The sequence below is a fragment of the Telmatherina bonti genome (genome assembly GCF_933228915.1).
Source record: "Telmatherina bonti genome assembly, chromosome: 4".
NCBI lineage: Eukaryota > Metazoa > Chordata > Actinopteri > Atheriniformes > Telmatherinidae > Telmatherina > Telmatherina bonti.
In genome coordinates, this window is record NC_136622.1 from 9436782 (window position 1) to 9462475 (window position 25694).

The following is a 25694-nucleotide window of genomic DNA, read 5'->3' on the forward strand; positions in this document are numbered from 1 at the left end:
ATACATGTAAAAAGATAGTGCACTCTAGCTGCACTATGCCAATGGTCTACATACATTTAAAAGGATTAATGAAAGTTGGTTGACGTGCTCAACGAAGGGATGACCCTGCTAGAGAGGCTTAAACATTTTCAAATCTTTCATTTGAGGAAAAATGACAACATACAGTACTGGTTGTGATGGCATACAAAGTTAAATAGTCTGGGGACTACTATTGAATTATTTGCAAGTTTTTAATGGTGACTCACTATCTTGATTGTGTTAGATTGAGCAGGCACAAAATAATAATAATAATCATAAAAATATTCAGATTATCAAGGGCAGCCCTATACATGAGATGTCTCCCATGACAGAGCAAATCTGTCTGGTAAAAATATGGCATGTAGATTGCTGTTCTGTATGCTGAGATCCTGGACAGGACAGGTTAAAAATTTTAAAAAAAAAAAAATCAAAAATCAAAAATCAAAAATTGAAAATCTGGATTTTTGGTTTCACAATTTTAAAATTATTTTTAAAATTTTTTTTTGTTGAATCTTTTTTTCAAACAAATAAAATAATCCATTATGAATTTTTTTTTTGTTATTTTTCTTGTTTTTATTGATCTTTTTATTTGTCTTCTTGGACATTACAGCAGCAGAATGATGATCTGGCTAAATGCTGTTTTTTTTCCTAATTAAAATCAAGAAAAATGACGAGCAAAAAAAAGTTTTATACTTTTTTTATTTTTTTATTTTAATCTACAAAAATCAGCAATATTGAAGAATTGTGAGAATCGCAATTTAAATTAAATCAGCACCTAAAAAGTCGGAATTGAATCGAATTGGGACAAAAGCATATCGTCACAGCCCGACTGCCTACACAATAAAATGATCATTTATGTGTTTGGTGCTATTTGCAACTGCCTGTCTGCCGAACCCTACAGCTCACGGCACATGCCTGGTCCTATAACACCTTTTACCTGACGCCTTGGAACAAATCGGAATCCAGTATTCACCCAGACCGTGATTTTACTTCATATTAACCAGTTTTCCAACGTATATGTAATTGTAGCTATAACTGAAGCCCTAAACCATAGAAACCATATGGTTCTGTGGTTAGACAGGGAGCTTTAGGAGATGACTTGGTCCCCTAATTCACTGGATCTTCATCCAGTCCAGCATTTTAGTGCTCCAAAACCAAATCTTTCAGAACTTCAAGCTGTTACTGTCGACAGCTTACTGTCAGATTACATAAGACTTTGAAGAGGTCCACCGGAGTCCATGTTCTGATGGTTCAGGGCTGTTTTGGTGGATCAGTATAAATCAGCTGATCGGGGTCATGGCAACCTGGATGATCACATTCCTTTCTGTCTTTCCTTTCTCAGGCGTGTACTGACATGGCTGCAGTGGGTGTATTATTGTAAATAACATTGCAGCTAACGAGCTAACGTGGACCAGCAGACTGTCTTCCAGTGGTGCAGCTGAGCTGCAAATGGGTCTAAAACGGAGGAGGATGTCCTCATGCCATCTTACCTCCAGTTCTGAAGATTCTGCATCGACCTCCTGAGTCAGGCTCACAGCCGCGGCTTTCAGGGATGGTTTGGCCGCCGGGGCTTTGGCTTCCACTTGCTTTGGGGCTGTTTTAGGTTCCAGACTGGGAGCAGGTCTCGGGGATGGAGCTGGACTGGGTTGTCGTTTTGGTAATGGCCTCGTCTCTGCTTTGCTGGACGGCCTGCTCCCTTCTCTGGACTGCACTTTCTTCTCTGAGGCTGATGGGGATCGTTCGTGGACTGATGGTGGGCTTTCGGTTTGTACCTCGGCGGCTTTCGGCTCGGGGGTCACAGCTTTGGGGGGAACACTGGAGCCGGGGCGCGGTGCTTCGTCTTCATCTGGCGAGATGAGGCAGTTTCTTACGGGCTCAGCGGGAGCTGGGATGACATCTGGAGCTTTTGGTTCAGCATCAAATTTCTGCAGTGGCTTGATCTCCAGGTCAGAGCCCTGCTCGTTCTTGTTGCTCTGACGACTGGGGGAGCGAGAGGGGCCACGGCTACCTAGGGACCCCCCTGCTTCAGGTGGAGCAGCTGAGGTGGAAGGAGTAGCTGGACGACTACTGGGTGCACTGTTGGGTTTACTGCTACTTTTACCGCCTTTACTGGATTTGTCTTCATTCCAGCCTTTTGGACCGAGGAGTTTCGGGTCCTCCTTGATGATGATAGCTGGACTGGGGGAGGGGGTGCGGCCCAGGGATGAACCTGGCATGAGGCTGTCCAGTTCATTCGGTAGGGGACTTTCAGGTGGGGTGGGCAGCGGCTCCTCTTCAGCCAACAGGGGTTCATGCATGATGGTCTCGACATTCTCACCGTCCTCCAAGACCTCCTGCAGTACTCTCTTCTTCAGATACTCCGGACCTGAGGAACCAGGCCAGTCAGCACATTAGACAACAAACAGTTTATTATTTTTGTTTCAGACTGTTGAAGAAGAAAAACGCGAAGTAACACTTCCATTAGTCATCTCAAAACACTCTTTCAGATTCAGTCCAGTTCACTGTAGTCCAGCTATAATCCACTTCAAATGGATCCATTATATGGTTTATATTAGTCCAGTTAACTGGACTGAACAAAGTGTTTCATAACGTAAAGAGCCGGCTGAGGAAACCAACGGATTGGATCAGATCTTCTGTAATTTGATTCTACATCTGCAGCTACATGAGGAGGCAATGAAGAGGAAAACCTCCATCAGGACCAGGATCAGGAACGAAAACCTCCATCAGAACCAGAACCAGGAACGAATTGGAGGAAGTGTTTGTAAGTATGCAGCCTTTCTCTCAGTAAAACTGCAGCAGACCTTCGAGCCTGTCATCGGATCAGAACTTCTTTCTGATGGTCCGTTTGTCTGTGTGAAGCTCTGGTTCAGGAGAGAAGCAGCTGCTTTACTTTTGTGTCGTATGTGTGTCAACAGTGAAACTGATACGGTCCCTTCAACTCAATAAGATGTTCCTTTTTTTAGACGTTCATATTTGACTCCCCTTGTGCTGAGCCTCAACAGGGAGGTCGACCAGCACAGACTGCCAGTAAAGTACAAACTATATGTGTTATTAACAGTTTATGTGAGCCAGTCCTTTCAAGATAAAGTAAACTCTGACTCTGCACCAAACATGGTGATTTGTGTTTGTATCCACAAATATAACCACGAAGAAAGGACTATTTTCTGTTTTAGGCATTGCATGGTGCTTTTGAGTGTCTTAAAATGATCATAACAGTAAAAAAATGGAAATCAGTTATTGAGTGTGATCTGCTTCATGTTATGTAGCGTTAGGATTTCCTTTTGGATGGTAAAGTGATGCGATTCACTGACCTGGTTGGTAGAAGGAAGGGGAGAGCTCTTTGGCCACCAGTCTGGCGATGCTGGATTCACCGTTGGAGGCCTGAGCTGCCTGTTCTGCTCCATCTGACTTGCCCTTTGCATGAGCTGTCCTGCAGTCAGAAGACAGAAAAGAAGTTCATCATTTACGGCTTCGTCTGGTTTAGGATTTATAATAATCTGGATTAACACTGTTGTTATATTAGTCTCTGTATCTGAATGACGCACTGAATCAGCCTGGTCGCAGCCAGTACTGGTAGGGAGGGGCAAACTTAGTTTGTTACAAAGGTCAGGAAACAGTACACAAAACATATCAATCAACATTAGCAAGTATATTTTTGGGATATTAAGAAATGAGTTAAAAGTGAGGAATTTTATGGAAAATATGAGCTAATTTTGAATCTTATGGCAGCAACACATCTGTAAAAAGTTGGAACAGGAGCAACAAAAGGCTGGAAAAGTAACTCAAATAAAAAAAACACTTAAGCAGAACATGACAACAAATCAGGTTCATTGGTCAATAATATGAGTATGAAAGGAGCATTTCAGTCTGTCTTTCAGTTGTAAAGATCAACACAGGTTCACCAATCTGAGACAAACTGGGTCTAAAAATGTGGAACAATTTCAGAAAAACGTTCCTCAACATAAAACTGAAGACCTTGAAGACCAAACCATCTGAAGTGTATAAAATTATAAAGATTCAGATATTCAGAAGGAATCTCTGTGTGCATTGGTCACGGCTGGATGCTGGGGATCCTGAAACTCGAGATTATCTACTGGAAATCACTGAATGGACTCAGGAAGTTTCCAGAAATCACTGTGAACCCAGTGCACCCTGAAATCAACACATTCAGGTTAAAGCTCCTTCATATGTGAACAGGATCCGGAAACACGCCGTCTTCTCTGGACTAAAGCTCATTTAACTCTTCCATGCATAGTGACCCTGTGGTGGAAACCTATTTACAAGCTTTTTCTTGCATATTCATGAATGAGGAGGGTATTTTCGTAAATAAACCACTTCAATGGATTTTAGTGAGTCATCCAAAATGTTTCACTCACTGTAGAATAAATAAATATGTGATATAATGGAACATAATTATGAAGTGTCCTTTAGCGATAAATAGGAAAAGAAAATGATACAGCTTTATTTTGTAGAAGATTTAAATAATATAATTATCATTATATATTATTTTATAAATATTTTATAGAATACATTAAAATAAATCATAAATCATGATAAATTGTAAATATCATCAATAAACAAAAAAAAGTATCATTCCATATGTCTGTAGAGGTAAAATACTGTATTGAAAAAATGTTGCATTGTTATTAATTCATGCATGAAAGGGTTAAAATGACAAAGTGGAACTCTCCTCTGTGATCAGATGATTAACATTTTCCTGTAAGACCAGAATGAGACGACATTCCTCTCCTACAGCTCCAGCCACTGGTCTCCTCGCCTCCCAGACCTTTACAGACTGGTGATGCTACACAGCCTGTTCAAACCTTTCTGGAAATGACGTTGTACACCAGCAATCCAACGAAAGCTTGCTCTTTTTTCCAGTTTGGTGAATTTAGATATTTTACATAAATAATTTCATAAATGAACATTACAGTTCAGGTAAAGCAATAAATCTGGAACTTTCTGCCACTGAAACATGAGAATATTGTGAGTTGCAATATTAAATCCTTACAGCAGATACATGATTTTTTTTTCTAGATGCTATTTATCATTATGACTCAGATTAACATGAGGACTTGTAACATTAAAATAATGAGCTGTAAGAGTTAGTGGTTTAAAATTGTGTAAACATGGCCTGCTGCGAATGTTGGGGTGAAGGACGGGCTCGGTTGCTGCTCGTGTGCCTCTGACGACAGAAATAAATTAGACTTGTTTTGTAGCTCAACAACACGAGTTACTGCACACCAAGAAATGAGGGTCAAAATGTTGTGTCTGTGTGTATGGCAGGGCTCCAGCATATACCTGGAGTTGATTCGTGTCATTTAATATTTTGCTTCCTTTCCATTTGTATTAAAACTGATGCAAAATGTCATGTTTTGAAGCTGAAAACAAGCTGTACAGTAATTAAGATAATACAAACTTTAGGACTTCTGCAGATCTAAAGCTGTTGCTGCTGTTCTTTTTTTTTTTACCACATTAACTCAGAGTATAACTGACTGTGATCAGGCTGCGGATACTGGACATACTGTAACTTTACACTGAACTGGAAATAGCTCCCTGGTCAAATTGAAGACTCAGTGGGAAGATGCTTCAGACTCTCCTGAAAGTTCCTGACTGATCCAGCAGCAACTTCATCCATATATACCTATTCATGACCTCTACCTAAAATAATCCAGTTAGTTTGATGTTTTCAAAGAAATCTCATGGCATTCCCAGAACCCAAGATACTGGCCCTGACAGTGATCAGGAAAATGGCTAAATAAAGGTGGTCACCATGCACATGCAAACTCTGTAACTGTGTGCAAATACAACAGCCGGGCCATAAAATAGTGGAAGACCAGTTTTTATCACTATATGGACTGTAACGTGCTAACACGACAAGTGAAAAGAAACCCTGATATTTTGGCCAATGGTTGTATTTACAACTGAGCGTACTAACCATTAGGGAGACAAATAAAGACAGAAAAGTTTATATAATATACAGAAACATGATTGTGGACGATTCTCCAAGTCCATTTATGTTCTATGTAAAAGACGAAAACCAAGCATTTTGTTCATCTTCTGCATCATTTATGTGTATAATTTGTCTCTGATGGAGCCAACGGAGCAGTATCTGCAGAAACCGAGGTGCAGTGTTGAGCAGTGTAGCTCACACCCGCATTAGAAGAAAAAAGAAGCCAGGAATGGTTGCACTGACCACCATGTTCCTGTTTTTTCTATAAACCTTTCAGCATGCTGCCACCTTTCATGTCTCTTCCTAAGAATGTACATAATCATCATCTCCTCTACTGATGCCATGTTTGCTGTTGTCTGAAACTGGCGGCAGAACTCAGAGGTGAACTTTGGACTGACCTCTGGCGGATGTATTGTCTGATAACCATGTTAACGTAAAGCAAACAGGTGACAAGCAAAGCGTGACAATGGTGGTATTTAAAACAGAAATACACATCATTACATAAAGGTAACAAAAATGAACCTTAACAACTGAAGAGTGAGGGTGTCAGGAATGGGTATAAAAGGAGCATCCACAACAGGTTTAGCCTTTCCAAACAGTTAAAGGGAAATTTCATGGCAGCACTGCATGTAAGCCATCAAGCCACCATTGTGTATATATATAAAACATATAGCATAGAAAAACATTTTCACTTGAACACCAGTTTAACCCAAGCAGCAGCCTCCAGCCGTTAAGACTCAAGCCTATGTGGAAGTGGCAAAAATTGCAGTTCCACCCTCATCCTCTAGGGGAAAGGGAATCAACGTCCTTTAAAAAGCCAACTTCTGAGCAGAAATAAACATGTTTACAGCCTGGTTTAAAAAACATTTTAGGTGTAAAAGGTCAAGTTTACCTTCATGACAAGTTAATGGGGGGCATAGGGGATCTTTTTTTTTTAAACCCATCTATTTAGAAATAATTTTATCTTGAAATTCTGTATAATAAGAGGAATGTCCTTTTGACTGACAGGTATTCCATATCCAGCATCGTGGCACACGACGCTGCCAAGATGGCAACGGTGGAAACCACTAAATGAGCTCATTGGGCAATATCCTAAATACAGCTTATTGTTTAACCAGAACAAAAGTGGGTGGACTTTAATACACAAAAGTAAAACGACACCTTGGAGATATGGTCCTGAAAGTTAATAGTTAAGTTGTCAGGCTCCATTATAACCACCAGTTTCTCCAAATAAACAATACATTATATTAACTAAGATGTCAACATGACAGCACAAGCTTATACAAATCCCCTACTTAAATTTAAACCTCTAGAATTGTTGAAAGCACCGGCATGTCCAAATCACATAACCACTTTTAGAAGCTCAACAGCAAGACGCATCCACAGAGTCTCCATTTCAGCTTCTGCCGACACACTTCCCACCACCTACCAGTTTTTAATGGTTTTAATTTGCTAGAAAAACCAGTAATGATAAAAACACCATACTTTTTATGTATATCTCCATCACATTTGGTGCAGGAAGAAATAGTAAAACCAGGACATTGAATGGAAAAAAACCAACATCTCTTCCCAGTTGTTGGATAAATGCATCACATCGACCAATTAAGAAGTTACATGACAGCGAGATGCTTTTGGTTAAAATTGTTGGAGTGCAGTTGACTAAAATCCCTCAAAGTCAGGCTGAAGTGTGGTTTCTTGGTGGACAGGATGAATAACACACCCCTGTAACATGTTTTTCTTCGTCTTATGCTGACACCTGACTGTTTCGTAAAATAGTTTAATAAGTCAAGAGCAGAAATCTGGAATGAATACTGATTCCTGAATCCCTCTCTGCAGTTTCCTCAGATCCTAAACAATCCATCTGTCAGTGAAACTGAGATGTTGGAGAAAATTAGAATAATGAGCTGTGGATGTCCAAGTTATCTTGCTCCACTGCCTCCATAGCGACTGTCTCCAGGCTGCAAGGCCAGATGATCTATTTCTGCAGCTTCTGTACACCGTGTGGTGCAGGATGTGTTTTCACTGAATTATACAGTAAATAAAAAGTTACAGTAGAAACAGCGACATTATGACCAGTTTTCAATCATTTTCCAATATGGCTGAAGAAAAACCAGCAGCATGGTGGTGTAGTGGTTAGCACTGTGGCCTCATCGCAAGAAGGTTGTTGGTTTGAGCCTCGGCTGGGGGGGTTTAATGGTGGTCTTTCTGTGTGGAGTTTGCATGTTCGCCCAGTGTATGTGTGGTTTCTCTCCAGCTTCCTCCCACTGTCCAAAGACATGCATGTTAGGTTTACTGGTTATTCTAAATTGTCCCTAGGAGTGTGTGTGAGTGGTTGTTTGTCTCTGTGTGATGGACTGGTGAGCTGTCCAGGGTGTACCCTGCTTCTAGCTGATGATTGCTGGGATAGGCTTCAGCTTGCCCAAAGTGGACAAGTGGTTAAGAAAATGACTGACTGAAGAAAAATGAGAAAATCAGCCCTTTTTGCAGTTTAAAAATATCTTAAAAATAATAAAAACAACATTTTGATTCGTCCGACTAAAATTATTCTTTTCTTAAAAAATAAAAAAAAATAAAAAAAATAAAAAAAAAAAAGATCCAGAAAGTGGAAAAACTGAGGAAACAGTGAGGAAAACTCTCGCAGTCAGGTTAAAAATGACAGAATCATTAACTTATAAATATTCAAGATGAAATAAAATAAAATAAAATGGATGGATGGCAAACCGACACTAACAACAGAAAATGAAAATCACACTCAATGAAGTCAATTTCTTTCATGTGAGATTAATGAATTAGAAATAAGAATATATTAAAGAATAACTAAAAGTCCTGTATTTGTGAAATTATTTCTTCTGACTGAGGCTTCCTTCTCAAATCAGGTCTGATTCATCTGTTCTACAAAACTCCACAAACACCAGAAATATCGGTAAAATCTTCCTGAACCACATAAACTATGGCTGAGACGATATGCTTTGGTCCCGATTCAATATTATTCCAATTTTTAGGGTGCAGATTCTATGTAAATTGAGATTCTCAAAATTCTTCATATTGCTGATTTTTGTAGATTAAAAACAAAAAAACAAAAAAAAAAACTTTTTATTTGCTCGTAATCTTTCTTGATTTCAGTTAGAAAAAAAACAACCCAGCAGCCAGACCATCATTCTGCTGCTATAATACCCAAGAAGACGAGTAAAAAGATCAATGAAAACAATAAAAATTACAAAAAAATTATAGTGGATTAATATTTTTAACTGAAAAAAAAAAAAGATTTTTTTAACAAAAAAGTCGATTTTCAAATTGTGAAACAAAATATCCCGATTTTCAATTTTTCAATATGACTTTCCCACCCTGAACATAAACCCCGGTGGATTCTGCACACAGACTGATGCTATAACAGCCTTAGTCCGCCTCCTCTGTTTGCCTCTGCTGGCGGTCTTCAGGACGGGTTGCAAATGGAGACTCTGAGATTACAGTGAAAAGTTTCATGTGTGCGTGCTGTGAAAGTGTAAAATCCTTTCATTGTTTACGTCCTGCATGCATTTTGCTTTGTCTGAGTTTGACCCGGAACCTCCAGGAGCGTTTCTGTCATGCTGGAACGTCCTGCTGGATCTTTATGGAGGGTCTTCAACAACATGAGGGAGCAAGGAAGAGACTCAGTCTATATAACTAAAAGAAACAACTTTTTAAAAATAAAATAAAAAAATGACTTTATTACCTGACAAGTTAATTAAACCTCCACATTTCTCAGAAGTCACATGATGAGGAGAGAAATCTCATCATGCCTTCCTCCTAAACAATCGATTTTCACCTTTTTTTTTTTATTGTTGTTTCGCATTAAATAAGGAACTTTTCAACCCAGTCCTGACCCGAGGAAACACATGAACTCTGCTTGATCACAATCCAACAAAAAGTGCTCACATCAGCAGTAAAGTGTGAAATCCAAGCTTCAACACTACAGCAAGGTGTGGTACATGTATCCGTCAATCCTTTATACCCAAGCACTTGTTTATGAGCTGTGTCATATTTTTATCCATTCAACCATCCGACACCACTGCTGACGCAAGACGAAGCAGGACTCTAACCGCTGCCGTCCAGCAGAGGAGTCGAAGCGCTCAGGAGGCGGCATGAGCAGAGAAATATCAGCCAGCTGACTTATTCACCATGTGGACAAACATCTGATCCACAACATCTGGCACACAGGAGGTGGTCGACATTAAAGCTTAGGTTTCTACTCTGTGTCCAGGCAGGGAAGATGGGCTCTAACAGGACGGGGGAGGGGGATAATCAGCTGTTGCATTCCCCTACGATTGTGATCCAGCCTGTCCATATTTAGTCAGGGCTCCTCTGTGACTGCACAGCCCGCAGTGTGCGTCATTTACACCCCGTCCTACCACGCAGGCTCCCCTCCAGACGGGCAGCTGGCAGCCCACGCTGAACAACAATGTCCACAGCGTGTGTGAATACCAGCAAACACTTTACCTTACTGCACTCCAACAGACAGTTCTGCCATCGGAGTGCTGGATGCACATGTATTTTTAACCCCTGACTTCACCGACAGGAGGAAACCGCTGCCAGGAACAGATGTGTCATGTCTCCTCTGATTATATAATAAAGGATTGGGTTTAGTGTTCTGGACCACTGGAGCACGGCTCTTTAGTTAGAGATGTAGAAGAAAAAAAATAATCTAAGAAGTCTAATAGAAGAAAAAATAAAATAAAGGATGAGGAAGAAAGGGGATTTAAGTGACTATGAATGACAGGTTGTTGGTCTGAGTGTTTATCCACACACAATCATCTCCAGGGTTTACAGAGAATGATCTGAAGCAGAGATAACATCCAGCGGGCAGCAGTTGTCTGGACCACAATGCCTCAGTTAGGTTAGAGGGCTGAAGACAATGGACAGACTGGTTGGAGATTATAGGAACAGGAAACTTAGCACTGCTTCCAAACAAGATATGCGATATGTGTTTGTGTGTGTGTGTGCGTGTGTGTTTGTATGGATGTAAGCCAGACCATCATTTTGCTACTATAATGGCCAAGAAGACAAGTAAAAAGATATACATATATATATATATATATATATATATATATATATATATATATATATATATATATATATATATATATATATATATATATGCCTCACAGCAAGAGGGTCACTGGTTCAATCCTTGGCTGGGGAGTGGTCAGTGGTCTTTCTGTGTGGAGTTTGCATGTTCTCCCAGTGTATGCGTGGGTTCTCTCCGGGTACTCCGGCTTCCTCCCACGATCCAAAGACATGCACGTTAGGTTAATTGGTTACTCTAAATTGCCCATAGGAGTGAGTGTGAGCGTGAGTGTGGTTGTTCATCTCTCTGTGTGGCCCTGCGATGGACTGGCGAGCTGTCCAGGGTGTACCCTGCCTGTCACCCAAAGCCAGCTGGGATAGGCTCCAGCTTCCCTGCGACCCTGAATTGGAATAAAGCGGTTCAGAAAATGAAATATATATATATATATATATATATATATTGGAGTATTTTCATTTATTTGAAAAAAATTTGGAATTTTAAACAAAAAAGTCCATTTTGAAATTGTGAAGCAAAAAAAAAAAAAATCCAGATTTTTTATTTTTGAATTTGATCTTCCCACCCCAACATCGGGGTCTCTCCTGTCAGCTAAAAACAGGAAACTGAGGCTACAATTCACACCGACTCACCAGAACTGGACAATAGAAGATGGAGAAACTGGTCTGATGAGTCTCCATTTCAGCTCAACATTCAGAAGGAAGGATCAGAATCTGCTGGAAACATCAAGAAAGTCTGGTTCATCCTGCCTTGGATAAACGCTTCAGGCTTTTGGTGGTGCTAATGGGGAATATTTTCTTCGTCCACTTTGGTCCCATTAGTACCAGCATGACCTGGTTTAATCAGCACAGCCTACCTGAGTCCTGCTGCTGACCATGTCCATCCCTTTAATGAGCACAGTGTAGCATCTTCTGATGGAAACTTCCAGCAGGACGATGCACCATGTCACAAAGCTCACATCATCTCCACCATGACGATGAGTTCACTGTCCTCTAACGGCTCCACAGTCACCAGATCTACATCCAGCAGAGCAGCTCTGGGATGTGGTGGAACGGGAGATTCTCATGGTGATGTGGTGGAACGGGAGATTCTCATCACGATGTGGTGGAACGGGAGATTCTCATGGTGATGAGGTGGAACGGAAGATTCTCATCATGATGAGGTGGAACGGGAGATTCTCATCATGATGAGGCGGAACGGGAGATTTTCATCATGATGAGGCGGAACGGGAGATTCTCATCATGATGAGGTGGAACGGGAGATTCTCATCACGATGTGGTGGAATGGAAGATTCTCATGGTGATGAGGTGGAACGGGAGATTCTCATCATGATGTGGTGGAATGGAAGATTCTCATGGTGATGAGGTGGAACGGGAGATTCTCATCATGATGAGGTGGAACGGAAGATTCTCATCATGGTGAGGTGGAACGGAAGATTCTCATCATGATGAGGTGGAACGGGAGATTCTCATCATGATGAGGTGGAACAGGAGATTCTCATGGTGATGAGGTGGAACGGGAGATTCTCATCATGATGAGGTGGAACGGAAGATTCTCATCATGGTGAGGTGGAACGGAAGATTCTCATCATGATGAGGTGGAACGGGAGATTCTCATCATGATGAGGTGGAACGGGAGATTCTCATCATGATGACGTGGAACGGGAGATTCTCATCATGATGACGTGGAACGGGAGATTCTCATCATGATGAGGTGGAACGGCAGATTCTCATCATGAAGAGGTGGAACGGGAGATTCTCATCATGATGACGTGGAACGGGAGATTCTCATCATGATGAGGTGGAACGGCAGATTCTCATCATGATGAGGTGGAACGGGAGATTCTCATCATGATGAGGTGGAACGGAAGATTCTCATCATGATGACGTGGAACGGGAGATTCTCATCATGATGAGGTGGAACGGCAGATTCTCATCATGATGAGGTGGAACGGGAGATTCTCATCATGATGAGGTGGAACGGAAGATTCTCATCATGATGAGGTGGAACGGGAGATTCTCATCATGATGAGGTGGAACGGGAGATTCTCATCATGATGAGGTGGAACGGGAGATTCTCATCATGATGAGGTGGAACGGGAGATTCTCATCATGATGAGGTGGAACGGGAGATTCTCATCACGATGAGGTGGAACGGGAGATTCTCATCATGGATGGGAAGCAACTGTGTGATGGACTTTGTGACTTTACAACCAATTCTCACCAGTAACAGGTATGTATTTCCATAATATTTTGCCAGCATCATAATGTCTCAAAGCATATTTAGTATTTCAAAGTTAAATGTGTAATTTCTCACCTCTGACCTTTGTGGGTAAGGGATGAAGCAAAAATGTACAGAAGGTGAATTAGACCAGAGGTTCTCAAACTGGGGGTCAAGACCCCAAAGAAGGTCGCCAGATAATCCAAAAACATACATTTATTGAATAAATCTGGGATTTATTTATTTTTCCTGTGAAAATGTAACCATGTGTGCAGAGATAAATCTATGAAATTAGTGCTGCTAACTTTTTAACACATTAATCTGAGTTAATAAAATTTTGGTGCGAATTTTGTTACAACGATGAACCAAATCCACCAAAAACCACTTTATCCTCTTTATTTATGATATTCTGACAGTTTTTCAGTTTTACATTTAGATGATGCTTCAGGAGGACCCATCTCGTATGTCACACAAATAAACAATCGATTTTGATAAGGGGGGGGTTAAAAACACTAACTTGTGTTAGCCTGGGGGTCACGGCTGAATTAGCCAAGTGAAATGTGGAAAATGTTGAACAGGGTGAGTCATGACTGTGAGCAGACTAACATCATCCACCATCACATCGGTAGGTAGACAGCGAATGTTTATGTGGTGACATGACCTGTCGGTTGAAGTGAAGGCACTTAGTGTGGAGACAAGGACATTCATGTGAAATCTTCTTTTCTGAAATTACTCCCCTTCATTCTATTTTTAAATCTTTTTTAGTTCACTTGATTTTAGATCATGCATTTAGTCATTTCTTAAAAAATCTTAATTGATCTATTTTTAATTCTATTTAAAGGGGTGCTATTATGGTATTTGGAGTTTTCTGAGCTTTCTACAGTGTTACAGTGTTGAATCCTCATCAGACATGTGAACGGCACTGTTTTTTATCACCTAAACGCATATTTGAGTTTAAGTTCCAGCACTCTCTCCGTTCGGTTTCCATGGCGATGAAAAACGTGTTGTTTTAGAGAGCTTTTTCTACTTCGAAATCCTTGTGACATCCCGGGGGATAAGGTTCGGTGATTGGTTACCTTCTACTGGTTAACTAGGGCATGTACAAATACATCAGGCTGGTGGAAAACGTGGGATAAAGTTATTTCCAACGATGGCTGGTGAGTTTACCAAAGAGAGACATCCTGCTGCATTCGTTGCTGTGGGTTGCTGTTTTCCACTTCGTTTTCAGGGTCTGATTCAGGTTCCAACATGTAGGGCTGTATGCTATGTGTTGACATTGTATTTTGTTTTTTTTATTGAGTTCATATTAGCCTAATCCTTCTGTTTATGAGATGTTACAATGACAGCGAAAGCAGTTGCTGTACACGCTCTTGATGTAGTGCAGTGTCAGCTGACCAATCAGTTGCAACTTCTATCTGGCGGGAGGCGGGGCTTAAGGCGGAAGAGTCTCAATCCACTCGTTTTGCCCACAGGCTGATCTGACAGCCTACGGAGAGGGTCGGTCTGAAGTAAATAAAGCGATTTGTGGAAATAACTTGATCAACCCCAGCCCTTCTGGTCTCAGAAATAAAAATAAATTAGCCTGAAATGCACAGAATAGTTCCACTTTAAGTATTTTACAATGTTTTCATTTTAATTAGTTAGTTATTGGGGTTTTTACTTGTTAAAATGTATTAAGTTATTTAATTGAAGTTTATTTCTTGTTAAGGCCCATGGCCTGTCATCTATCTCATCATCACTCATCTCATCATTACCTGGGAGATTAGCTACACCTGGTGTTCTCCTTGGCGCTGCCCTTAGACTGATGTGCTGGTTGCTGATTGGTCGCCTACACTCCTACCTACCCGTGATTGGCCGGACCTCTGCTGAGCAACAGAAAAACGACTGTCAACATTCTTCATTCAGGGCAGCTGTGTTTGGTTGGTGTCACAGTGTGCCACTCATTCACTACCAATGAATGAGTTTTGACTGTTTGCGGTTTGAACTACTGTGTTTAGTGAACTTTTTTGTTTTTATGATTATTTATTGATTGGTATAAGTTTTGGTTTATGCTTTTGTTGTTAGGTTTGTTTTGGCTTTTGGGTTAGCTCTTTGACTAACGCCTGTGGATCCTGATGCCTTTCAAGGACCAGTGTGTCCTAAATAAAGCCTTCATCTTTGTATGTTTCTTGGTTTCTTGGTATTAATGTTGTTACCCCGGACAATCTCCATCTGGGGTCGTAACAATATTAAGTCATTTAATAAAAATATTATTTAATCTTATTTTCAGTGTTATCCAGATTTTATTTTTTAAATGTATTTAGTTATTTCTTGGTATTTTTAACTTAGTTTTAATCATTTATAAAGTTTTGTTTGAAGTTTTAATATAATTGTTTCGCAAAAGTTCATTTTGTTTTATTACTGAAATGTTTTTCCTTTTATTTATTTACTTATTTATCAAAGGTTTTGTTTTATGTTAGCTTATTTAGTGAGTTATTTTATCATTTCTTTAAATGATTTTAATATATAGACCTGTCACAATACGGAATAAGTCTATTAATCGCATGAAAAGAAAAAATGCTCGCAATAAGTTTCATGTCTTTCTTTTCTCTCTAACTAACTCCGAGCGAGAGCCGCATTTGTTTTAAGAAAATCTTAACTAAACAGGGCAATACTAAAAGATTCCATCAGTGCTTAAAACAACCATTAACTGCAGTTTTCCCAGCTGGGAGGAAAACACGAACAATCTGCCTGAATGAACATACATGTTACAAACGTCAATTCCACAACTTTACGATGACATGAAAAATGACATAATTAAGGCAATCAAAGACATTCAATTTTACCATTTCCCTTCTGGTCAAGTCCAAACATATCCCCGTATAAGAGGTCTCTAAACATCATGTAATTGTGTCACATGGTGTTTAGAGACCATATGTTTCAGGTAATAACATTGCCAAGGAGAAATCCTGATGTGTTTTATCAGACTCGGGACTGTAAGAGTCTAGTCGGCACATCGAGCTAAATGTTCTGTAGAAATTAAAGTATGTTGATCTCTGAAAGGATGTACATGTATTATTATGCATTATTGTTATTTTACTTGAAAATGGTCTCAAAATGACAACAATAATCACTTAGCGCAATATTATCGTCTATCGCAATAATTTCTGAGACAATTAATCGCATGGGTTAATTTGTAACCATGACAGGCCTATTATTATATATACATCAGTTTATCTTCAACTGTGTCTGACTGTTCTTCCCTTGTCATCACATTGTGCCTAGTCTGGTAAAAACAGATATGGGCAAGTACTTAGGTTCAGTTTGTTTGTCTTTATTTGTTTGTTTTTTATTTTAATCTATATTTTAATTAAGTTAAATTAATTCAAATAAAGGCTGCACAGTGGCGCAGTGGTTAGCACTGTGGCCTCACAGCAAGAAGGTCACTGGTTCAATCCTTGGCTGGTTTGGTCAGTGGCCTTTCTGTGTGGAGTTTGCATGTTCTCCCCGTGTATGCGTGGGTTCTCTCCAGGTACTCTGGCTTCCTCCCACCATCCAAAGACATGCATGATAGGTTAATTGGTCACTCTAAATTGCCCCTAGGAGTGAGTGTGAGCGTGAGTGGTTGTTCGTCTCTCTGTGTGTGGCCCTGCGATGGACTGGCGAGCTGTCCAGGGTGTACCCTGCCTGTCGCCCAAAGGCAGCTGGGATAGGCTCCAGCTTCCCCGCGACCCTGAATGGAATAAGCGGTTCGGAAAATGAATGAATGAATGAATAATTTAAATAAAATGAAAAATACTTTATTTCCCCAGTAGGAAATTTCAAAATATAAAGATTTATATTCTTTCTGTCAGATTCACTTTATTCAGGGTCTAATATCTGCAATCCACTTTTTAGTTGCATGTTTGTAATAACAAAAACATCTGCAAAACATTTAATCAATGATCTGCTTTTAGGTCACATCCTAATTTAACAGCTTTGATGTAAAATGGAAAAGCCTTGACCTTCCCAAGACGAACATTTCTTTCTAACAATGTGAATAAATCATGAAGCAAGGGAACTATAAGTTGTGTGTCTGCTTCTATCCTCAGACATGCTGAAGGTGAGCTTAAAGGACTGAATTACTCCTGCGCACTGCTTATCCAAGCAGTACAATATTTAGATTTCAATCTGCTGGGACAGTGGTCTGCCATCTATCAGTGCAGCGTCTCGCTTCTGTAAACACTGAGCTGAGCTGCAGACAGAAACACCAGCACCTTGTTTGGTCACAGTAAAACTAAAGGCAGATATGAAGAACACACACCAACACTGACAAGCAGCTGATTTCTTTTGACTCTGTGTCACAGTGCACTGAGGTTTAAAATCATCTGTTAGAGAGGCTGTATGTGAACACCATTGTTAGACAACATTTTGCTTCTGTTTCTTTCTCTTTTTGTCATCAGAGCAGCATCTGAACTCTGATGTTAAAGGTCGCTCTATGGCGTAGCTTCATCAGAAACCCACCTGAGCTAAAGACCATTCGTAACGACTCGTTTATCATCACACACATGTACAACGTCCCAGCAGACAGATGGGGGATGTGGCACATGATTCAGATTTTCAGATTTCTTTATTGTTATTCAACATAACATCATAGATGCACTGTAGATCGAGCTTACGATGCATTTTATGGCCACAACAAAACAGACTGGACAAGCACTGAGAAAAAAGACAAAGAGAATAACAGAGTAAAAAAACAGCTAAGATGCAGGATAAATACATAAATATAAATATCAGTGCAAAAAAATATATATCTGTGCAAGGTGTCTGTGCAAAAAGTGGTGATGACAGGAGGTGGCCGACATAAAAGAAGAGAGTTTGTATCCAGGCAGGGAAGATGGGCTCTAATAGGACGGGGGAGGGGGATAATCAGCTGTTGCATTAGGTCAGTGTTTCTTAAATCCAGTCCTCAGCCCCCCCCCTGCCCTGCATCTTTTAGACACGATCCACCTCCAAAGCACCTGAGCCAGATTATTGAACTTCCTCATCAAGTTCTTTGCAGCCTGTTAACGAGTCCTTTATTTCATTCAGGTGTGTTAAAATAGGGTTGCCTATAGAACATGCAGGGCGGGGGGGCTCCTGAGGACCGGAACTGAGAAACACTGCATTTGGTAAACAATAATATTTTAATTTTATTTCTTCTCATTTACCTGTAGGTTGAAATCAACAGCTCCTCAGGCTGAGAGCGCACCCTGTCCACCTCACGTTAACGTCAGGAAAAATATTGCTGGTCAGACCGGTCGAATTAAATTCATTTGTTGTCATTAAGCGGGCCACAGTCCAACGCTGCTGCCACCCCAGCGTGTCCACAGTGGCAAAGGGAACTGAACTTTGTTTAATTATTAAAAATAAAATTTACCTTAAAAAATGACCCAGTCTGTTGATAAAAATAGACACATGCAGCTTTGTTCTTTCTGCATTCTGATAAAAAAATGTTTAAAGTGAAGCGATAGAATCAGATTTTCAGTACAGAAAATATAATCATGTAGCCTAAAGGCTGAATATTAAGCAGGTTATGTCCCAGCAGGAAACAGGTGACCTCCAGCAATACACATGACCACACAAAGTCATGGTTACACCTTGTTTTCACAAGAAGCACAAAGTAAAACTTCTTAGTTAAAAAAAAAAAAATCACTTTTCATTGTATGTTAGAATATTTCCATCACACATATGCAGTGTGTTTCCTTACAGCTCAGTCTTGTCTTAACCGAGTCTTTATGCAGGAAGTATGTTTGATTTTAGCCAAACTCCACTGTCTTTTATACATAAAGGAGGTGAAAAATGTGGTATTTAGTGTGAAATGACTACTGCATCTTCAGGGCAACTAGACTGCAATCAGTAATCCCTTTTCACTCACAACACTTGCCATGTTTCCATGGACACTTTTCCATCATTCAGTCTGAAATCATCCTGATTAAGATTTCAGGGCAGCTGTTTCCATGGGAACTAATCTATTCCGATCTGGTTTGTACATGCGCTAACATTTAAGAAGAACAGTCTTCTGACATGCACAGAAATTTGTTTACATGACGGGATTTATCAAAAATGGAGATGTCTATGAACTGATGGGCACACTCGTGGTTTTTGCAGTACTTTTAAGCAGCAGCTTGCGCTCCTCATGTGCTCCTACTGCAAACAACAAAGAGGAAAAGGTGTAGAGACAGAGTTTGAATTGTCTCTGTCCAGTTAATTTGTATTCACCACCATCTTCCCAAATTAGGAAATGTCACTCTAGTCAGAGTCATGCGCTGTAAGTACGCAACCTGACAACTTTCTGATTCAATGTTGTCATGATGCAACAATCGGTTTGGGAAAAAGGAATATTTTACCCCTGTGAAACTGATCTGAACCCCAAACCGAACAATTTGGTTGAGATATACACATTTTCATTCTGATAGAGCTTTCAAACCGATTGTAATCGACATTCTGCTGATAAAGATGCAATCCTGGCTGTGTCTCAGTTTAGGATCCACGCCAGGGGTGTCTAAATTCACACCTCCAGATCCACCATCCTGCCACTTTTAGGCGCAACCTTTGTCCAACCCATCTGAATCAAATGAATGTCGTTACCAGGCCTCTGCAGAGCTGGATCACATGCCGAAGAGGAATTCAGCTGTTTGATTCAGGTGTGTTGGAACAGAGATGCATCTAAAAGCTGCAGAATGGTGGATTCCGAGGACCGGACTTACGCACCCCTGCCAAGTGTACTAAGCCAGTGTAGGCCAAAGTGCATAGACCCTTAGTAAATACACTTTGGCGTACACTGGCTATGTGGGCAACGGCGTTGCCTACGTAGTTCTAGCCTTCCTTGGCCACTTGCCATTCATGAAATGGGACACCCTACCAAGCCATACCACTGTGTTGGCCAGTGTTACGTCCCATTTCTTGTTATGCAAATCTGACTGTGTGATCTCTGCTAGACCATTGGTTGACTGCCATGTTTCCACCCTAGTACTGGCTGCACTGCTCCTTCCGGGATTGGCCGCTTCATCCTCATCTTCAGCTGGGCCAGCTCGTCAGCCCTATTTAAGGAGCAGGCTAGCATCATTCAGGGCAGCTGGGTGTTTGCTCTGTCTGCCTCCCTTGTCAGCCTGGAAAGTGGTTTTGTGGTGTGGTAAAGATTTGTACTTTGTATCTTTGTGTTTGTGAGCCCCGTTTTTTGTAAGCTGTCTTAAGTAACTGTGGTTTTGCTTTGAATAGTTTGTCACCATTTTGTTGTTTGGGGTGTGACTTGTAGCAGGTAAAGCCTGTTACCACTTTTGTTTTGGTCCTTCATTTGTCACGGGCAAATTTCATGCCTGCAAATAAAACACCTTTTAACTAAAATAATTTATCTGTAGGTTTAATGCTTACAACCCTCTCCCCCTTTTCACTGGCGAGCTGGGGGTTTGTAACAGCCAGCAACTGAAGATACGACAGCAGCCAAAAGATCGATCAAGAAGCAAGCCATTCCAATTCTTCCCCGTGTTAAGTTCACGGTACGAAACCCAAATGAAATGATCATTTTATTTCTCATCATTTACCTGTTCCTTGAAACTGAAAGCATTTTTTTTAGTCAGTTGACACTTGAAAATGCATCAGTCGCCCCTGATCCTTGTAGAGGACGCGGTTGCATTTGCATGACCACAAAACACAACCGACCCATAACATGTAGTACACACACACACACACACCCATGCGCATAGTCGCACGCCTGCAAACATACGCACACGTAGACGCACACCCACACCACTGCACACATAGATACACACTTATATCCACACACACATGATGCTGCTGCTCTATTCATGGTTTTTACCATTTCTCCTCCTAATGATGTCTGCTGTGTTTTCTTGGAATCTTTACAATACTTAATATTTCTTTATATGTGTAAAAAATGTTCAGTTTGTCTGTGAAGGATTTGTTGCTGTGGCATGTTTTCTACTTTTGTTCTGTTCTCCTCTTTTCTTCTTTTTCTCCACTTGTTTTTCTATTTTTTCTTTTTCCATTCTTTCCCTCGGCTGTGTCTCCCATTCTGGTCCCGTCAAGCAGTTATAAGAGCAGAAATGGCAAAAAAAACAAATTTATAAAATGAATAATTAAATAAAGAATAATATTTAAGAATCAACTCTCATTTCCAAAAGAATTCTCTTGGAAGAGTAAATTTGTTCAGTAAAACATGGCAGCCAAACCATCACTCTGTTGTCATAATGGTGGACAAGACAGGTTAGAAAAGAACAATAAAACTAAAATAAAAAATTAGAAACCCTCCTTTGAATGCTAAATGGAGTGCAGGTCTGTTAGGTAGATTCAGAGGTGCCTTCTGAGTGGGACTTTGCTTGGTGGGCCACTGGGACGCATGTTGCCACGACTGAAACACAATGTCTATTTTACACATAGTCTGAAAAATTGTGTCTGTCTGCTAGTTTATGACACAGAGACATAATAATAATAATAATTAAACTATTATTATTATTGTTGTTGTTATTATTATATTATTCATAATAAAAATAAGAAGAATTACTTTATTTTCATTATAATATTATCATATATTGTGTATTATTATTGTATTATAAAAAGAAATTAAACTAAAGAATCAGGAGAACCAAAACTGAAAATACTCGACACATTACTTTAGCAGCTGACAGAGATCTTTCATCACTTGTGTTTTCTAGCTGACGTGTCACAGTTGCCCTACTGAAGGAGGGGGGTTAACTGGTTTTTCTGTCCATTTGGATGATTTCCACCATTGTCTGCAACCAGTTTGTACCAGTCATTTCTGTTAAGCTGTCAGAGCTAAAGTTCTGTGTTCAGAAGCATGAAAACATGAGTCTTTAGCAACAGGTTAAATTTTTCCACACTCTTAAGTAAACTGAGTATTTCTTAACTTTAGTTTGTAAAAGGTAAAACTGATGCTTTAGCTTTATGATCTACTTACCTGGAAGCAGCAATCTCTGCCTTCTGCTTGGCAATGGCTGCAGCCCTCTGAGCACCCTCTACCGCCCGCTCCACCTTTTGCTTGATCTTGGTTCCCTTCAGCTGAATCACTCTCTTCTTCATGGCCTTCACCAGCATGTTATTCATGTACTTGCCCTCCTCCTTCCCTCCTTCAGCAAACGTGGTGCAGCCATAGCCGTGTCTTTGGTTGTTGAGCCACTCGCCCTCATACTTCAGCCCACTGGATCTTTCACTTATTCCATACCCTGAACGCTTGTCGTTCTTCCATTCGCCCATGTAGACCTCCGTAGTGGTAGCGTCAATGTCAGACTCCACTGGGGGGAAATCCTCGGCTCCGGCTAGGCTCTCATCCCCGCTGATAGTGGAGTTAGTGTCACTAGCGTTGGAACTGAGAGCTGACTCCGTTCTCAGGAAGCTAATCTTGCTTTTCTGGCTGGACAGCGATGTGCTCGACTCAGACTTCTTCAGCTTTCCCAGCAGGGAGCCCCGGCGAAACAGGCCTTTCTTCTTGGGTTTCACTGCCTCGGGATCCACCTGGAGAGTGAGAGCGAAGCCTCCACGGGATGGTCCCAGGTGGGTAGGGGTTGCAACAGGTGTCTCTTCACCAGAGGCATTGGTGGTGGTGATGACAGGGATATCTTGCTGTAAGACGGTGCCATTGCTGTGCTCACTACGAAGTGAAGTTAAGGAGGTACGAAGAGGGGAGCGGACAACTGCCGCCATGCCATAGGGAACGCTCTGACGAACACCGTAGCCGTGACGCATCCCACCAGTGAACTGACCCTGGAAAGTACCTTGAGACATCAGAAAGAAGGAGTAAGTCATCTGACAGCAGCACAAATAAAACCAGCGACATGATGAGATGTCAACCCCTTTGCTCCAAACCAAAACCAGCAACTACTGGGAGGTTTACTGGGAGTATAAATCCATACAAACATTCATAATCCTGTTGAAGTTAGTTTTCCATGGCTTTAGCAGTCACATTTGCTTAAAAGGGTCAACATTCTTAAGATGGTAATATTTTCTGTTATTAGCTCTTTGCTTAGGTATGATAGACCAATATTTATCCAGTTTTTATTCATAGACAGTTCAAGAAAAACACACGACCACATTATGAAAGTGTAATGTTGTGTACATCTATTGGCACAAAAAGTGAGATTTTTTTCTGCTAATGCCGGCTTTTGATTTGACAACTGGTTCCTGTGTTGTTATGCTACAGTTATCCATCAAATTTTGCAAAAGAAAGACTCAACAGAGACATCTGTACAAGCAAAATTAAATCTTACTGTGGAAGTTCTTATGACGTTTCTTTTTTTTTTTTAATCTAAAATATTAAAATGTCTGAAGAAGAAAAAACCAATTCTGCTCTCAAATAAAAAAGCACTTGTTTTTATCAAAGATACACCATTTGTTGATTTGTTATCTTAATAAGTGCTCCGACAGGATTTGATCATTTTATCAGGCATATGAATATATTACAGTAAATTTTATCCAAACAACAAAAAAAATAATTAACAATAAAATATCACTGAAACCATTTAGCATTTGGGCGTTGCTATCATTACTAGTTGTGAATGTTGCACTTACTAAAACTCTTTCTTTTAAATGTCTGATATGTTTCTGTCAAAACACATTTAGGGATCAGAAGCATTATCCTAATTTTCAACTATGCATTGAAGCAGTGACAATTATGGTGATTAAGATGATCAGCATCATGATATGGTAATTTTGTGCTTGTTAGCCAGTTAATGTTAGCATTAGCTAAAAAAAAGAACCTGACTAGCACACTTTTAATGCTAACATTTGGAAGCTAATGCAAACACAACCTGGTAAACACATATTCAGAGCTAAAATTAGCCAGCTACTGCAAGCTTTCCATTCAATACAGCTTTCTTTGTATAGCACCAATTTACAAAGAAGTCATTTCAGTGCATTTAACAAACAAAAATCATTTAAGGTGATCCAAATTAAACAATTCCACATTCTTCCTATTTATATCAACTGTGTTTCCACAAGCTGATTCATGTAGGCCAGGCAAGGCTATTTCATTTGTATAGAACATTTCATTTAAAAAAAACAATTCAACCTTCTTGACATAAAAACATCAAAATCATTACAACTGTTGTAAAGAGAAGACAGCTAAAATAGAGAAACATGCTATAGATAGATAGATAGATAGATAGATAGATAGATAGATAGATAGATAGATAGATAGATAGATATGTGTTGTGTTTTTCTGTATCACTATAGGCTATGTTGTAAGACTTGAAATAACCAACCATCCTACGGGGATGAATAAGTTTACTTTGACCTTGACCTAATGACAAAATAATAATAGCATTAGCTAACATAACCTGGCTATCATCTTTTTCATGCTAACCTGAGCCAGCTACTGTTAGCATTAGCTGGCTAAAATTAGCATTTGTCAGAGCTGAGAGTTGCTGGCACTTGCTGTCATTAAAACTAGCCGCACCTTAGCCAGAATGCCATAGTTATTTTTAGAATTAAACGTCTCATTCGTTAATACCCTCACTGACAAGTCATCTAAGGGACTATTCTCAGGCTAAAACTGACGTGTGGATTTCAGTGACAGCGAGGACTCAGTCCCTAAGGCCAAGGGGGCATGGAGCTTGTGGGTTATTATTACATCCTGGCATCTGGTGCTATCACATCCCCCACCCCAGCTTCCAGCAGACTGGGGTTAAAGTTGATGAGTCAAGGAAATCACTGCTATTGTAGAAACATAATAAATTTTATGCTTTACTTCTTTGTTTTCTCATTCAAACTCAACTGACTAAGCTGCAAGGACAGAAAATTTACTTCAAGCTTTAAGAAAAGAGTTAGAAACTGTAAAAAAAAAAAAAAAAAAAGAACTTCCTCTGAGTAATTTTGTTTTAAAAAAATCTCTCATCTCATTTGTAGGAATTTGAAATATTAACAAAACATTACTGGTTTTTGGTGAATATTCAGTAAGACTTTCATTTTATTTTTACTTATCAGTAACAAGAAGGAAAGATGGTGGTCTTCATGCACTTTATTAGTAAATTGGTAAGTAAATCAACTGCAGTTTAAAATACGGTGACATGCAAACAGTCTGCTGTGTACCTGCAAACTGTTCATTCGTTACTTCATTGCACAAAATTTAGGATATTTTGTTTTAGCAATTTTGTAGATTAAAATCCATATTTTTCCCTCACTGTGGGCCAAGGAATAGTTTAAAAAAAAAAGGAAATATTCCCATGGGGTTTGATTTCCACAGCATCGCTTGACTGACAGCAGCAGGGTGGTATTTTCTTCTGGTTACACACACATTATAAAGACCAGGAAGATCTTCAGACCTCTGTTATTTGTCTGCAAGACTCAGTAGAGTGAGAAGAACCATGTTATATGTTTGTGTAGTCCACAGCTGTAATCAGCATATAACTAACAGGTAAATTGCATTTAGCCAAACTTCAGTAACATCCCAACAAAAACTGAATGGGACCAATT

General features: G+C 40.0%; 1 protein-coding gene across 1 annotated transcript in view; it reads right to left on the reverse strand.

The window, feature by feature from the left end:
* The window catches only part of jph2 (junctophilin 2), a 31450-nt gene that overhangs the window by 3864 nt on the left and 1892 nt on the right, over positions 1-25694 (reverse strand). Inside the window, exons 2-4 of the mRNA XM_079239190.1 lie at positions 22186-22999; positions 3330-3448; positions 1509-2383 (exon numbers count right to left, since the gene is read on the reverse strand). Of these exons, the coding sequence (XP_079095316.1) occupies positions 1509-2383; positions 3330-3448; positions 22186-22999 (1808 nt within the window). The remainder of the gene's footprint in view (positions 1-1508; positions 2384-3329; positions 3449-22185; positions 23000-25694) is intronic.